The sequence below is a fragment of the Bison bison genome, unplaced genomic scaffold (assembly GCF_000754665.1).
Source record: "Bison bison bison isolate TAMUID 2011002044 unplaced genomic scaffold, Bison_UMD1.0 scf7180017864530, whole genome shotgun sequence".
Classification (NCBI taxonomy): Eukaryota; Metazoa; Chordata; class Mammalia; order Artiodactyla; family Bovidae; genus Bison; species Bison bison.
Genome location: NW_011495080.1, coordinates 8,590,730 through 8,605,265, shown reverse-complemented (window position 1 = coordinate 8,605,265; position 14,536 = coordinate 8,590,730). Strand labels below are relative to the sequence as shown.

Sequence of the window (14,536 nt, the reverse complement as noted above, 5' to 3'; positions counted from 1 at the left end):
TTCACCACAGTTGCCATTGCCCTACCCCTCCTAACACAACCACATTTTTATCCTCCCAGAAGTTTCTGGGTATGTTCTAACATGTTCATATGGGTATATATTCTTTTAAATTCCTTTTACCCAAGTGGTGGCATATTATATATACTGCTCTGCATCTTGTTTTACCTTAATGTCTTGGTAATCATTCCTTATCAGTATATACAAAGCTTCCTATTCTTTCATGGGCTGCAAACCATCACCTCATTATAGATTATGGTTAGGGTTAAGGTTAGGTTTGTATCGTAACGTAACTGCTGCCCTGTTGATGGACATTTAAGTTGTCTCCAGTCTTTGTCACTGCAAACAGTGTTTCAGGGAACATTCTTCCACTTATTTAACACTAGAACTTACTATACAAGTAAGTGAGGTACTCTAGCATAAGTGGTCACGCTGATGTTCTTTATGTCATTTAAATTTTTGGTCTATGCTGCAAACATTGTAAGAGAAGTTTCCTGTTTGTTTTTTGTTTTTTCCTTTTACAAGGAAAGGAGAAACAATGTTACAGAGTGCACTGAGATAAGAAAAGGAAAGTAATAGTCTTGAAGTGTTTGAAGTTTAAATCCCTGGTCTTATAGACTTTGCATCCATAAAAGAGAAGAATTTTCTCTTCTAATGAGTGAGTCTTAAGAAGAAATAAGCTAATCCTGCTTCTGATGTCACAGCTTTGGGAAAACAGTGAGAAGCGGGTTTCCCTCCTGATAGGAGAGGCAGCAGAAGATTCAAGCGCAGTCATGGGTGGACTGCAGCAGTGTGTGTCTTGAGAGTTTAAAAGATAAGAGAACTCACCCGTTGGCCTGTTGAAGTACCAAGTGAGAGCCTGTAGCTGTACAGCCAGCGTCTGAGAGAGGTAACTAATGGCTCATCCCTCCTCAACTTCATGCAACCTGAAGATGCCTTTAAGTGAAAGTTTCATGTCCTGGAACCAGGCAAAGATTGCAGTGGGAGAGGAGTAGTTGGTACCACCACAGTGGGGTGCTGTTAAATGTCTAACCACCAGCTTTCCAAGGGGGCAGTGGAAAGGGGAAATACATATAAGTATACATTTTTTTTCTTTAAAAAAATCTTACTGTATAACATTTTACTTAATAAAAATTTACTTTAAAGCACACAGTTTACAACAATAGACTATACACTATTCTACTGTGACTTTCAGATGCCACATGATTCTCATAGAAAGCTTTCATGGACTTTTGTCGGATTTTTGTGTTCCTAGCCAACCTGTGTAACTGACAAGTCAGTGTAGTTCCGACATGAATGCTGGCTGATTTTTCCACTTACATTCATGAATAAGGGGAATGTGAAATAACAAAGTTGCCTTTTGGAACTCTATTAAGGATAATGACCAGCACCTTCTTTGCTAATTTAGATAATACCTTTCAAATACTGGAAGATCATTTCCTCAGATTTTTCTTTGTGTCCACAATGTAACAGCTATAGACACTCTTAATTGGCATCACTGACATTTTCTTTATCCCTTTAGACAATCACAATGGCAATAAATTAAGGCCAGATTTTAGCACTGGCTGATTTCCATCATGTAAACACCTCCCAGCATGGCTGGTTTCAAGAGAGCAACCACTGTGAACTTTCTGTACACCCTGAGAAGAGAGAAGCAATGGTAGAACGTTATATATCATTTTTACCAGTAGAAACCAATAACCCCAAGGGAATAAAGAGACATAAAATAGAGTTAAATGATTAAGAAGTGATGAGTTTGGGCATCTATTACCTTGCTTTTTATATAACTTATTTAATATTATCAGTTTATATTATTAAATTTTAAATAATGGCTGTGTTTAACTGGCTCGTTCAAATTCCTAAAAAGATAACAATTGATTTTCTTGATCTTTTCTCTGATGCTCCAGGATACACTGTATCATACTTCCTTGTTCACTCACTGCTTCCAAATAAATAAACCTCTTTGCTTTGTCAATAACCTCATGTTAAAAAAAACATTTTTTTTTTTCATCTCATGAGATGGGGAGGAAAGATTGGGTTGAATTGTGGCCCCCATCCTGACCTCCCCTGGCCTGGTGAAGGCCTGGCATTTGGGTGAACAGGTCATGCATAGAGAGAAAGTTTTTGTGAGAAGCTTCAGAGAGACTCCCTTGCTACTCTGGCAGCTCACAATCAGGCCACAGCCTTGGGAGACTCATTTTCCTTGTGTGTGTGTGAGGAGACTGAGTGAAGAATGGAGGAGGCTGCGTTACTGCTGGTCTGTAGTGAGTAGGAAAGGGGAGAGACACGCCCTGCTCACTGCCAATCCTTCCTCGCCTCTTGTCTGCCACCCTTTCCTGTTGTTACCCATCACATCCCTTGATGTCATTCCTGCCATTGTGAGCCTGCAGCGTCCCCCACCCACCAGCCTGGGGGACAGCCCTACATCAGGAGGGGTGGCACTGTGGAGGTGGGGGGAGAAGAGGTCACAACATCACCTTGGAGTTGGGCTGGGTCTGCGTGGAGCCCCAGAGATGTTCCCCAGCCCATTCTTCCCAAGAACCAATGAGTAAAATTCGGGGCCTCCCACCTGAGGTCAGGGAACCAGGCCCTGGAGTGGAACTTGGGGTGGAAGATGGCCTCCTTTGTCAACTGATTCATTCTCCAGAATTCAACTTGTTCTCTGACTCAGTGGTGTTTGAAAGCATCTTTATCCAGGTACCCTTGTGTGCTCAGGGCCCCTCTCCTAACCTCTCCCCCCAACCCCGACCCCTGTACCCCAAAGCCTATTCCCAGGGTTTGGCCCCCAAATGCCACAGCCTTTGAAAGCTGTGGGGAGGAGGAAGAAGCAGGGAAGCAGGTAGAGCCAGAGAAAACAGGAGTGTCTAGATCCCAAGTTCACCTCAGTTTGTGCCGACAGATCACAGGCCTCCCTGCAGGTCAGATGCTTTTGGGAAATAGAGTTATACCTGCAGAAGGAGATAGCAGGACCCGTTTTCCAGGGGTGAGGTGGAGGTCCACAGGCACCTTCTGGGGCCGCCAGTGTATACCGACTGGTTAAAGAGGGTGAAGGCGGCTGTCAGAATCTCTGCTCTGAAACCCAAATTCCTTCTTTCTAGGATGTCTTAAAAACACCCTTGTGTGAGAGCAAGGTCCTGGATAAATTAGCCTTTCCCAGATTCTACTGATCCCCAGAAGAGTAGTAATATGACCCACTCAAGCGAGTGAGTGTGGCCTGAGAAGCATAGAGCCACCAAGAGCATGGGATGGTCATTTCAATCCGTGCTCCCCCACTTTCCTCCAGTGGTCTGGCTGGTGACCCCGCTGTGCTCGGTGGCAGGTATAGCATCACCAGTTTGTCAACAAGCTGTGTGAGGGGCAGGAGATGCAAAGAGAGATGAGATAGTGCCCCTGGCCAAGAAGCTTGTGACTTTGGAGGTTCAACGGACATAATGTGAAATGGTAGTTGTTAAGAAAGCTCTATGTCAGAGGATTTGGACCCGCTGAGCCCTATAGCATGAGCAGAGCAAACCCTCGACATGCGCGGTTGTGGAAGCTTTCCCCGTATTCTGGGAAAGCACATCTTTGAGGTGTTCCTAAGACTTTGGTAAGTGGAAGAGTTGGCAGAGAAAACCTTTCAGGAAGAGGGAAAGGTTTTCAAGCTCTTGGGTGAAGCCAGGAGGCTGGAATGCACAGGGAGGGTCTGCAGTCAGGAATCTATTTGGTGGAGTTGAAAAGTGATGAGGAACCCTGGGAGAGAGGGTGGAAATAATCGGAGGTGGGTGTTGAACTTAATTTGGAGACCGTTTCACAGAGTAGGGAGCCTCTCTCTGATGAGGTCCCCCAGGTCTCAGAGAGCTGGTTCATAGCTCGGGGTCTTCCCCATCCCTGAGCTGCCCCAGGAGACTCAGACTGTGCCAGGGAGGGGAAAAGCCTGCCTGCTTAAGCTAGCTCTTCAGAGCTAAAAGCTGCCTTGAAATGATCCAGCCCAGAGTTATGCTGCTCCCTCCTTCCCTTCTCCTCAGCATCACCAGTACTACCGTCACTTGCCAAGAAACATCCCCCGCAAACATTAATGTATCACTCTGTGTGTGGGGCCCTCTGTTTTGTAGAACATATGAATTTCATTCCACAACATGGACTTCAAGAAATGTTCCTCTTATTTCTTCTCAAAATCAAAATTCACTTTTCTCAGAGTACCATCTACTAGGCTTGTGGAAACCTACAATTCAGGCATTGCTGGGGCTCTCCCCTGTTGCCCAGATCCTTCACAGGCTGTGAATGGCCTAGATGGTCTTACAGAGTCTGTGACATTGGGATAAGGCCCTCTGGTCTTGGGAACATAGGGGTCACCCCCTTAGATCCTGATCCCCATGGTTCCTTGGACGCTACAGTGATGGTGCTTATCTGCCTGTCCTGGACAGTGAGGTATAGGGGTGTCTCAGCTGAGGCTGCACCCAAGTGCCAGGCTGCCATCTTTCTGTCCTTCCACAGCCCCAAGTGCTGCAAGAGAACAGGTCCTTATTCCTCTCAGAACCCAGCAGCAAGCCAGACTGACCATCATCTTGAGGGAAGTTCCCCAAACCTCTCTCAAGTTGGGCTGCCTGGATCTTCCCCATTCAACAGCTTTTTCCTCATTCTCCTCCCCTTCTGGAACTTTCTTTGCATAATCCCCCTTCCAGATCATTAGAAACCTGTGTGCCTTCTTCTGCCCAAGGACGGAGAAATGAAATGGTGATCAGCTTTGTCTTACCAGCACATCCTTTTAAAGTTAGTCATGCAAAGGACACGAAGGAGGGTGACCAATTTCCTGTTGTCAATGACCTAAAGTCTCTTTGGGGAGAACCCACGGGAAGGATGGATGGCAGGTCATGACCCAGCCCAGTGTGCAAGAACACAGGTGCTCCAAGCCTGTTGCCAAGTTGAAGTGCCATTTGCTAACACCTGTAATCTTCCACCCCTGTCTTCTGTTTCTCTCTGACTCCATGTGCCTGGGTCTAACTTCCAGGTCACTAAACCCGGGAACTGGATGGATGACTGTGAAGGGCCAACCACTGTGATCCTTGGGGTGACCTCGTCCATACCCTCCTTGCCACTCCCCAACATCCTCCTGATGGCCAACGTCACCTGGCCCCAGGGTCAGTTTTCCACCTGGAGCACACCTGGGAGTGCCCCAGTCATCACCCTCAGCAGGTAAAGGAAGATTTGAGGGAGGTGCTGGAAGGGACTGGGTGAACAACTGAATTGTTTTGCCACTGATCTCTAGACAAGAAGAAAGGACAGTGTTCTTTAGCTTATAAACTGCATAGACTTCCTTCGTTCATTTAACAAATATTTGTTTAGTGTCTGTATGTACCAAGTGCTGTACTTGGTGCTGGGGTAGAGCACCACTCCCTGTTCTCTTCCTAGTTTTTGAGAATCTTGGCTTCCTTTTGCTTATTTTTTGTTTTGTCAATATAGACTTGGAGATTTTCAAAAGAAAGGTGAGCGATATGAAAGTCAAATAGGATTATGAGATATTGAAATTGAAAAAAAATACTGGATGTAAAATACCAGACCTCCATCCTTCTCCTTATCCTTTCAGCACAGTTACTCAGGATCTAGGGAGAAGGAGACCTGGAGATGGAGTCAGAAAACCTTAGTTCCCGTTCCTACTTAAGAAGATCTAAGCTTGGGCAAATCACTTAGCTTCTCTGAGCCACAGTTTCAAATTCTGTAACAGGGAATTAATACTACTTATCGTTCCTTCATCAAGGGGTTGTTGTGAGGGTTAAATGAGATTGTATACATCAGCCATCAGCCATTGTTATTGGTTTGAGCAGATTCTTTAATAACCAAGGCTCTAGAAATCAGAGAATAGGTTTTAGTGATCATTTCCACCCTCAGACCACAAGCTTTCGCTCTCTGGCATCCCCCAAACAGAGGCAGGAGTCTAATGGGGTTAGCCCAGCAAGGTTCATTAAAACCACTGGGGCCTCTGTCATGGGAATTTCCTGATTGTGCCCAGGATTCTGCCCCTGAAGTACGTGGAACTGCGAATCTATGACCGGCTCCAGCGCATCCTAAGGGTTAGGACAGTGACCGAAAAGATCTACTACCTGAGGCTCCATGAAAAATACCCAGAGACCGTGTTTCAGTTCTGGACCCGTTTGGTGAACATTCTGCAGAGAGGTCTGTCCATCACCACCAAAGATCCAAGAATCCGAATCTCTCACTGCCTGGTGCCCAAGTTGCCCTGCCGCTCAGCAGAAACAGTAAGTTTCACCAAGATCCTGCCAAGATCCATAGGGTCAGCTGGGAATTGGAGATATACCGTCTCTGGAGAATGGATGGATGTTAGAGTCTAGCACTGTGTGGGGGTCAGCAGCCTTCTTTTTCAAGTCAGTGATATGCGCACACCACACTGAGGTCTACAGACATTAAAAAGTAATTTTGTTTTCCTAAAAAGCGATAAAGTACTGAACTCACTTAAAAATTGTTTTCTGGGTTTTGTTTTTTTTTTTCTCTGTTATAAAGGAATAATGTTCACTGAAGAAAAATCAGAAAATTACAGAAAAATCACCCCCACTCCTCTAGCCCTAAGCAATCATTTGGAACATTTTGGCATATATTCTTCTAGTCTTTCATCTTAATTTTTAATTTATAACCTTGAGGACATTACATATATAAATATATTTCTCAATTTTGCTTTTTTTTCAGTTTAGATTATATCATATATCATAAGCATTTCCCATTTCTTTCAAAAGCCCTTTGTACACATCATTTTGATAATTTCATGCTATTCAGTTGTATGAATGAGTTAAAATTTACTTCACCATTCCTCTAATATATCAGACATTCAGAGTAATTCCTAACTTTTCATTATTGTAACTGATGCTAAAACAAGCATATATGTATTGTCCACGTTTCTGATGGCTTTCCCAGAATAGATTTAGAAGCAGAATTCAAAGAGTATGAATGTTTTTAAGGCTCTCAATACATATTGTCAGAGAATTTCCAGGAAATTCATACCAAATTATACTCTCTCTAATAATATGAGTGACTGTGTCACTGTATCCTTATCACAATTGAGAAGTGTAAATTTTCCTTGTCTAATATGACAGGTTTAAAAAAAAGTGGCAGCTCTTTGATTGTCAATGAATTTGAACGCCGACTTTTTTTTTTTTTTTGCACTATCTTTTGTGTTCTTTAGCCATTTTTCTGTTGGCAACTTTGCATTTTTCTAAGTTGATTTATAAAACAGAGCTTTTTATATGTCAGGAACTTTAAGCCTTTAATCATGGGTTTTTGCAAATATTTGTTCTAAGGATTTGGTTTTCCCTTTTAGTTTATTTAAGGGTTTTTTTTCCCCCTTTTTCTTTTGACATACAGAAGGCTTTCCCAGTACCTGCTTAGGGTAGAAGCATAAGAAGGAAAAGCATGATAGATTAGATAGCCTTAAAACTCCAGATTTCAAGATCTAAACACTTGCTTCATCGCATTTAAGTGATATGCTTTAGGTACTTGGTCACTGACTTCGAAGTCAGCCCTTACAGCTCTGCTGCTCTCGTTCATAAGGATCAGACCTTGGCTCTAGGCAGAGTAGCCAAAACAGTCCATTAGGGAGAGGAGGAGATTCTGCTAGGGGCCCTGCTTTTGGTCTGATGATTCCAGGGCTTAACATTTAAGGAACAGTTCCTGGGACTAGGCTGGAAGACACAAGTGAATTTCTTCAAGGTTCTGGCCTGAGGAGGCCAAGAGCAATTGGAGATCAGACCCTGTCATCTGACTGTCAATTTCTCCATCCAGTCTGAAAGCAGCCTGCCGTCATCCTCCCGGCCCAGTGAGAGCTCCATGCTGTTGGCCGCCGAGCAGAACAGTGACCGTTTCTTGAACCTCTCAGGAACTTCCCAGCTCACAGTGCACAGGTGGGTCCTCCATGCAGGCTGCCCTGGCTTCCCTTTCCCATAGCCTAGAGTCATGGTGGGGTGGAGGGTCAGTGACACCCTCTGCCTACCCATCTCAGTTCCTTCTCTTCACTTTAGACTTCTACATGTAATGTTTCCGCTTCATTTTATTATAAGCCTGTTCTTGGAAACAGGCTCTGTGGCTGCTTGATCTAAATATTCCCTAGGCAAACCCCAGTGTTTTCACATGGAAGATGTTCATATGAACATCCTATGAACATATGTTCACTCCTAAAAGGAGTGAGGATGAATAGGTTAATTCAAAGAAGGGTGATAATTGCAGACTCATGGAGTTAGATGTTGACAGTCCCAGCTCACAAGGGTCCCTTGGGTAAGACAATCCTGAGGCCTCTTTGCCTCACTTATCTATTCTGTAAAATGGGCAGAATAGACATTAACCCATAGAGGAGACTACTGCTGGCTCCAAAGCTTTACTATCTACTAAGTCACTGTGTTAGATTCTTTCTGTAACAAGTGATAGAAAAACCAACACAAGATCATGCAGTCAATACATTGAACAAGTACAACTTGGAGGGCATCATCAAAATGCAAAAATTTGTTCTTCCTTTTATAATTTTTTTTCAGTGGGAGAAGTCTTCCTCTTGCTCCTGAGTAAAAGCTGGTCTCTTGGCAGGCCCCCTAAGCATATATGGGCCCCTTCTTAGAATATAAAAAGGCCCTTTGGTCCCTTTAAACTGCAAAAGCAGCCTCAATTCTGGAATTAAAACATCCAGTGCCTGAAAATTATCAAAATTCTGAAGTGGCCACATCACCCCCCTGCAGTCAGCATGGCCTTATATTAGGATGGCCCTTCTTTGTGGGGACTGGGTTGTCACTCCTTTCCTTCAGGTCTCTGATTTGATTTTATTTTTGAAGATTTTTCTAAAATATAATTTTTATTTATTTACTTTTGTTTGTGCTGAGTCTTTGTTGTTGCACAGTGGCTTTCTCTAGTTGTCGTGCTCAGGCTTCTCATTGTGGTGGCTTCTCGTTGTGAAGCATGGCCTCTAGGTGCATGGGCTCCAGTAGTTGCGGTTCATGGGCTTTAGTTGCTCCATGCCATGTGGAATCTTCCCGGACCAGGAATTTTATCCACTGTACCACCAGGGAAGTCAGTCCCTACGTTTTTGTTTTTTTTTTTGATGTAGACTATTTTTAAGGTCTTTATTGAATTTGTTACAATATTGCATCTGTTGTTTATGCTCTGGCTTTTTGGCCTTGAGGCATCTTAGTTCCCTGACCAGGGATCAAAACTGCATCCCCTACATTAGAAGGTGGAGTCTTAATCACTGGACCACAGGGGAAGCCCCTTGTTTCTTGATTTTGAAACTGACTTTTTCTCTTAGGAGCTTCCTTGGGTTATTTGAAATCCCCTACTTATCACCCCTCAGGCTTCCCCAGTGGCTCAGAGGTAAAGAATCCACCTGTGATGCAGGAGACACAGGTTCCATCCCTGGGTTGGGAAGATCCCCCGGAGGAGGGCATGGCAACCCACTCCAGTATTCTTGCCTGGAGAATCCCCATAGACAGAGAAGCCTGGCAGTCTACAGTCCATAGGATCGCAAAGAGTCAGACAGATTGAAGCAACTTAACATGCACCATACACTTAACACCCCTCACCCCAAGGCAAGCCCCCCTCCTCCCTCTCCAGGCCCTGGATCTGCAGGCATCCGTGCCCTCCAGGCACTAGCTGTCAGTGTCCCCTCCCCTTTAAGGGAGTCAGGCAGGGTTCACAGTGGCTCTAGGCTGGCTCTCTCCCTGGTACAGTTCACATCTGATCCTCAGGAAAATGACTGGCTACTGGACGGAGGACTGTGCCTCCTGGACACAGATGCACACAGATCCTCATCACTCCATCATCAAAGAAACCCACTCTCCCATTTCTCCTACCCTCCGTGCTCCCTGGGCAGGAGTTGTGCCCCCAACTACTGAATTTCCCAGACCTTGGGGACCACTGCTCAAGGGCTCTGGGTGGTTGCAGGAAGCCTCTCTCCTTCAGCTGGGGTGGGACGAGGCAGCAGCTCTGTACAAAGGACTTGCCACACATCCTCTGTCTCAGTGCTCCCACAGCCTCGCTCTGGGGTCCCAGTGCTGGTCACACCAGGCCAGTTCTCCCAGGCCATTTGTTGTTGTTCAGCTGCTCAGTTGTGTCCCACTCTCCGCGACCCCATGGACTGCAGCACACCACACCTCTCTGTCCTTCACCAGCTCCCAGGTAATGATTCACCTTTATATGTACTCAGCAGTCTTTTTTTTTTTTTTTCTGACTTCAAGATTGTTTTCTTGAATTATAATATTAAAATTTCCTCTTAAGGTGTGCTCACTATATGTGGGTTGGATCATCTTTGCTATCTAATTGCCTGCCACTTTCTTATTTCTGAAACTCAAGGAGAGGACTTTTGCTCTCCTCTTTCTCTTAAGGCATTAGCTGCTTTGTTCATTTTCGTGTTCCTTCATTTTGGAAGTAATTTTTGTTTCTTTAGAAATGTCTAATCCTTTTCTCAATTTTGCCACCGCATTTATAAATCTTTAACTTCTGGCTGACTTGGCTCTTTCATATATGCTCTGCCATTGTCTTCATTGTGAGCTCATTTTGAAATGCTCGGTTGCAGTTTTCATTTGTTTAGCAGGCACATCTTTTTAGCGTGCATTCGTTGTCTGTAAGGAGTTAAGATGCTTCATAGCCTCTTTCTTCCTGAGATAATTTTGTATAATCTTGGATTATGATCCATTTCTGATGCTTGTTTTTATGCAAAACGGTTTTCCTAAACCTTTTGGAGTGAGGGGTTGGTCAAGATAGCTGTCTGATTTGGGCTCAGAGCGCCCTCTTGTATTGCTTTTGTGAAGTGTTTATGGACTTAAGCTTTTTAGGATTCCCATGCTGTGTTCCTATTTTTAGCTAATTTTTCTCTTTCCTTTCCTTCTATTGTTCCTGTCCTACTCAATTTGGATTCCATTTTCGGAGTCCATGTCCTGCAAGGGAGAGCGTTCTGGTGGTTTTGAGAGTTCTTAAGGCACATACTTCAACAGCCTCTTCAGACTGTGCCACAGACCCCTTGCACTTACTTCCCCAGTTTCCTTCTTTCCAAATACGCTGGTTGCACTTTCTCCTGAGAAGCTGCAGGCAATGTAGAAGCCCTCCTGTTTACAGGCACGTCAGATGCCCTGTTGCTTCTCTCTGCTATCTCTCACATAGATACTGACCCTCTGGGCCTTGGGGCTACCTGTAGCTGTAATATTTTATCTGAGCTTTTCTCAAACAGGCCTGTATCTGTGGGATTCATGTTGGCCTAAATTGGAGGGGCAGGGTTTGACCCCACAGAACCATTGTAAGTTTGCTTCTGTTAGATGCCTCAGAGAGATTAATGGCTCAGGAGAAATTTTTTATATTAGTTTATCAGCTTGGAAGTTATTGGACCCTGTATCATTTCAGAGCTCAAACCAGTATTGGGACAGTCCCTAGGATAAGGATTTTCAACAGAGACTTTTGTTTTGATCCAAGTTGGTATAGTTGACCCAGAATCCCTGTTGGCTTTGACACTGGATGGATTTCTTTCTGGTTTTCCCCTGCCCCTTTAAATTAATTAATTAATTTTTGACTGTACAGGGTCTTCACTGCTACACACCCGAGCTTTCTCTAGTTGCAGAGAGTAGGGCCTACTCTCTAACTATAGTGCAGGGGCTTTTCATTGTGGTGGCTTATTTTGCCATGGAGCACAGGCTTAGTAGCATGTGGAATCTTCCCAGACCAGGGATTGAACCTGTGTCCCCTGCATCAGCAGGTGTATTCTTAACCACTGGATCACCAGGGAAGTCCTTGGTATCCCCTTTTGTCAAGGTGGCTTTGAAAGTCCTGGACTTATGCAAATATCTTGACCGGTATTGTATTCGTGACCTCCGAAGAAGAGAATTTAGCTTAAGAACCAGGGCCAAGGCTTCAGGCACTCAGAGCTTCATGTGGCAGAAGTTTTATTACAGTGGAAAAGGGACAGAGAAAGCTTCTGATATAGACATCAGAAGGGGGATGGAGAGTGCCCCACTCACTAGTCTTATCAAGGCTTTATATACTTTTTCAGTTGGTTAGTAACCAACAGGGAAGAGCCCCTGGAGAAGGGCATGGCAACCCACTCCAGTTTTCTTTCCTGGAGAAACCCCATGGACAGAGGAACCTGGGGGGCTAAAGTCCATGGGGTCACAAACAGTCAGACATGAATGAGTGACTAACAATTTCACTTTTCCCTTTGGGCTTCCCTGGTGGCTCAGATAGTAAAGTGTCTGCCTGCAATGCGGGAGACCCTGGTTTGATCCCTGGGTCAGGAAGATCCCCTGGGGAAGGAAATGGCAACACACTCCAGTACTCTTGTCTGGAAAATTCCATGGATGGAGGAGCCTGGTGGGCTACAGTCTCTGGGGTCCCAAAGAGTCAGACTGAGCAACTTCACTTTCTTTCACTAAGAGTAGGTCTTACCACAACATACATTTTAAAATAACAGGGTTAGAACTAACAATAGGAAAGTTTTACCAGACCTACTCCCACAACATAAGATAACAAGATTAGACAGAAGGTTCCTGTTAAGAAAGAGAAACATGTCCTCAAGCAAGATACATTGTTGTTACATAATCATTAGTACAGAGCTTAAGGAAAAACATACCCTTCAGAAAGATGTGTTGTTTTGTGTAATCATTAGCTCTGGGTTTAAAAAAAGTTAGTCTTACAAGAAATAGATTGTTTCCATTAGAACTCACAGTTTAAAAAAAAATGTCTCATGTGACTAAGATAAAGCAATATAGAAAAAAAAGTTTGTTCCCTTCTCCTTGAGGGCTTCAGACTTCTTATCAACCCATCTAAGAATTAACTCTCTCAAGTTAATGTCCCAGGAGCTGGGTCCTAATACTTAACCTCCTGGCCCACATGGCCATAAATACCCAAGGCCTGGACTTCCCTTGATCCACTGGTTAAGAATCCACCCCCAATGCAGGGGACATGAGTTCAATCCCTGGTCCAGGAGGATTCCACATGCCACAGAGCAACCAAATCCATGCACACTAGAGCCTGTGCTCTGCAGCAAGAGAAGCCACTACAACGAGAAAGCCAGGCATGCTCAGCTAGAGAGTAGCCCCACTCCCCACAACTAGAGAAGCCTGCACAGCAACAAAGACTCAGCAGAGCCAAAACGAACACATAATAAGCCCAGGGCCTGGGTCACCAAGACTGGCCGGTCCCTCAGGCAGCCCAGCTTTAACTCATACCTCACTGATCTTTAATTTTTGGTCCCAGGGATTTTTACTTTAGTTTTCATAAATGTAATGATACATTTAAAATTATGTTGATTATATTTTATCTAGCAGTTCTAGGTGTTTCGTGGCAAAGACATTTTTAGATTATTAGTCCATATTACCTGTCTGTGGCTAAATAACCCTAAAATTATTTTCATTGGAAAAAAAATTCATCATGCTTCTCTCTGAATTCTGTTTGTTATTTTTAACTTTCTTTTTGGTGTCTTTTCACTTCAACCCAGATCTGGGTTGAAGGTATCTGTGCTGGAAAAAACATAATTAACAGTTTTAAAATTCGATTTTTACCAATGCTTTCTTTTTCTTCTGTTGCTTTCAATATTCCTGGGCTACTCCAGATACACCAACAGTGCCACTGAAATAGAGAATTTCAACTGCAAGGACAACACATCCTCGCCAGCGTCATCCCCGGTCATTTCGAATATACCCATGAGAGCCGCCTTGAGCCACAGTCTCTGGGAACAAGAGAATGCCGATGAGTACCACATACAGGCTCCTGTAGCCAGTTCCTTAGGAGAGAACTTTTGGGGACCCTAACACCTAGCCCAAACAGGGTGGTCTTCAGTGCACTTGTTACAAACTTCTATAGGGCAGTTTTCCTATTGTGGCCCAAATGACCCTGGGAGAGGTAAGATGGTGTTTATAACAAGATGTTTCTGCACGTCCATCAATAAACCTCCAGATGAGTCCCTAATTGTAGGTTGTGCTATGGAAGGGAGGGCGGGGCCCTAGGCTGGAGAAGGACTAATTAGGAGCAATGGCTCACTCCTGGGGAAACAAGTGGGAAAAATGTGTTTTGTTTGCTCAATTGAAACCGCAAAGCAGCCAAGCAAAGTCCAAAAAGCCAGTCTCAAGGAAAGGGCCTGGGGAGAAATCCAATTCCCTCCTATAAGGAAGAGGTCGGAGGAACAGAGACAGGGCTGCTACAAGCCCAAAATGAAAGAAATCCTGAGACTGATGGCGACTGACTGGGAGATATTTTTGTGTTGCCCCACTTACCCCAAGCAAGAATGTGTGTCTTCCTGCCCCCATACCGTATGTTAAGTGTAAAGCTATGAATGTTACCAAAAGGTATGCGTGGGGGGTCTGGCTCCTTGCTGCTCAAAAGCCAATGAGCAGGCCAGGTTGGTGGAAAGGAAAGTTTGCTTCATTTTAGAGGCCTGCCACTTGGCGGGGAGAGTGGTGGACATCTGTCCAAAGGCAGACTCCCCGCCCCTGATAAGCAGGGGTAAGAGCATTTATAGACAGTCTGGGGCAGGGGGCCTACATGCAGAAATAGCATAGTCATTTCTAACAGTCATCTTCAAAATGGTCATCGG

The 14,536-nt window shown here is 44.4% G+C and overlaps 1 protein-coding gene across 3 annotated transcripts in view; it reads left to right on the top strand.

Moving 5' to 3' along the window:
* The window catches only part of FAM71F2 (family with sequence similarity 71, member F2), a 24,951-nt gene extending 11,044 nt beyond the window's left edge, over positions 1–13,907 (top strand). Inside the window, exons 1-5 of one of the 3 annotated variants that reach the window (XM_010831708.1) lie at positions 2,458–2,694; positions 4,985–5,169; positions 5,984–6,230; positions 7,765–7,883; positions 13,556–13,907. In XM_010831708.1, coding sequence (XP_010830010.1) covers positions 2,542–2,694; positions 4,985–5,169; positions 5,984–6,230; positions 7,765–7,883; positions 13,556–13,754 — 903 coding nt within the window. In that variant the 5' untranslated portion in view covers positions 2,458–2,541 and the 3' untranslated portion in view covers positions 13,755–13,907. Of the gene's footprint in view, positions 1–2,457; positions 2,696–4,958; positions 5,170–5,983; positions 6,231–7,764; positions 7,884–13,555 lie in introns of those variants that run through there. The other 2 variants (XM_010831707.1, XM_010831709.1) reach the window with 2 other exon arrangements.
* The last annotated feature ends 629 nt before the right edge of the window (positions 13,908–14,536 follow it).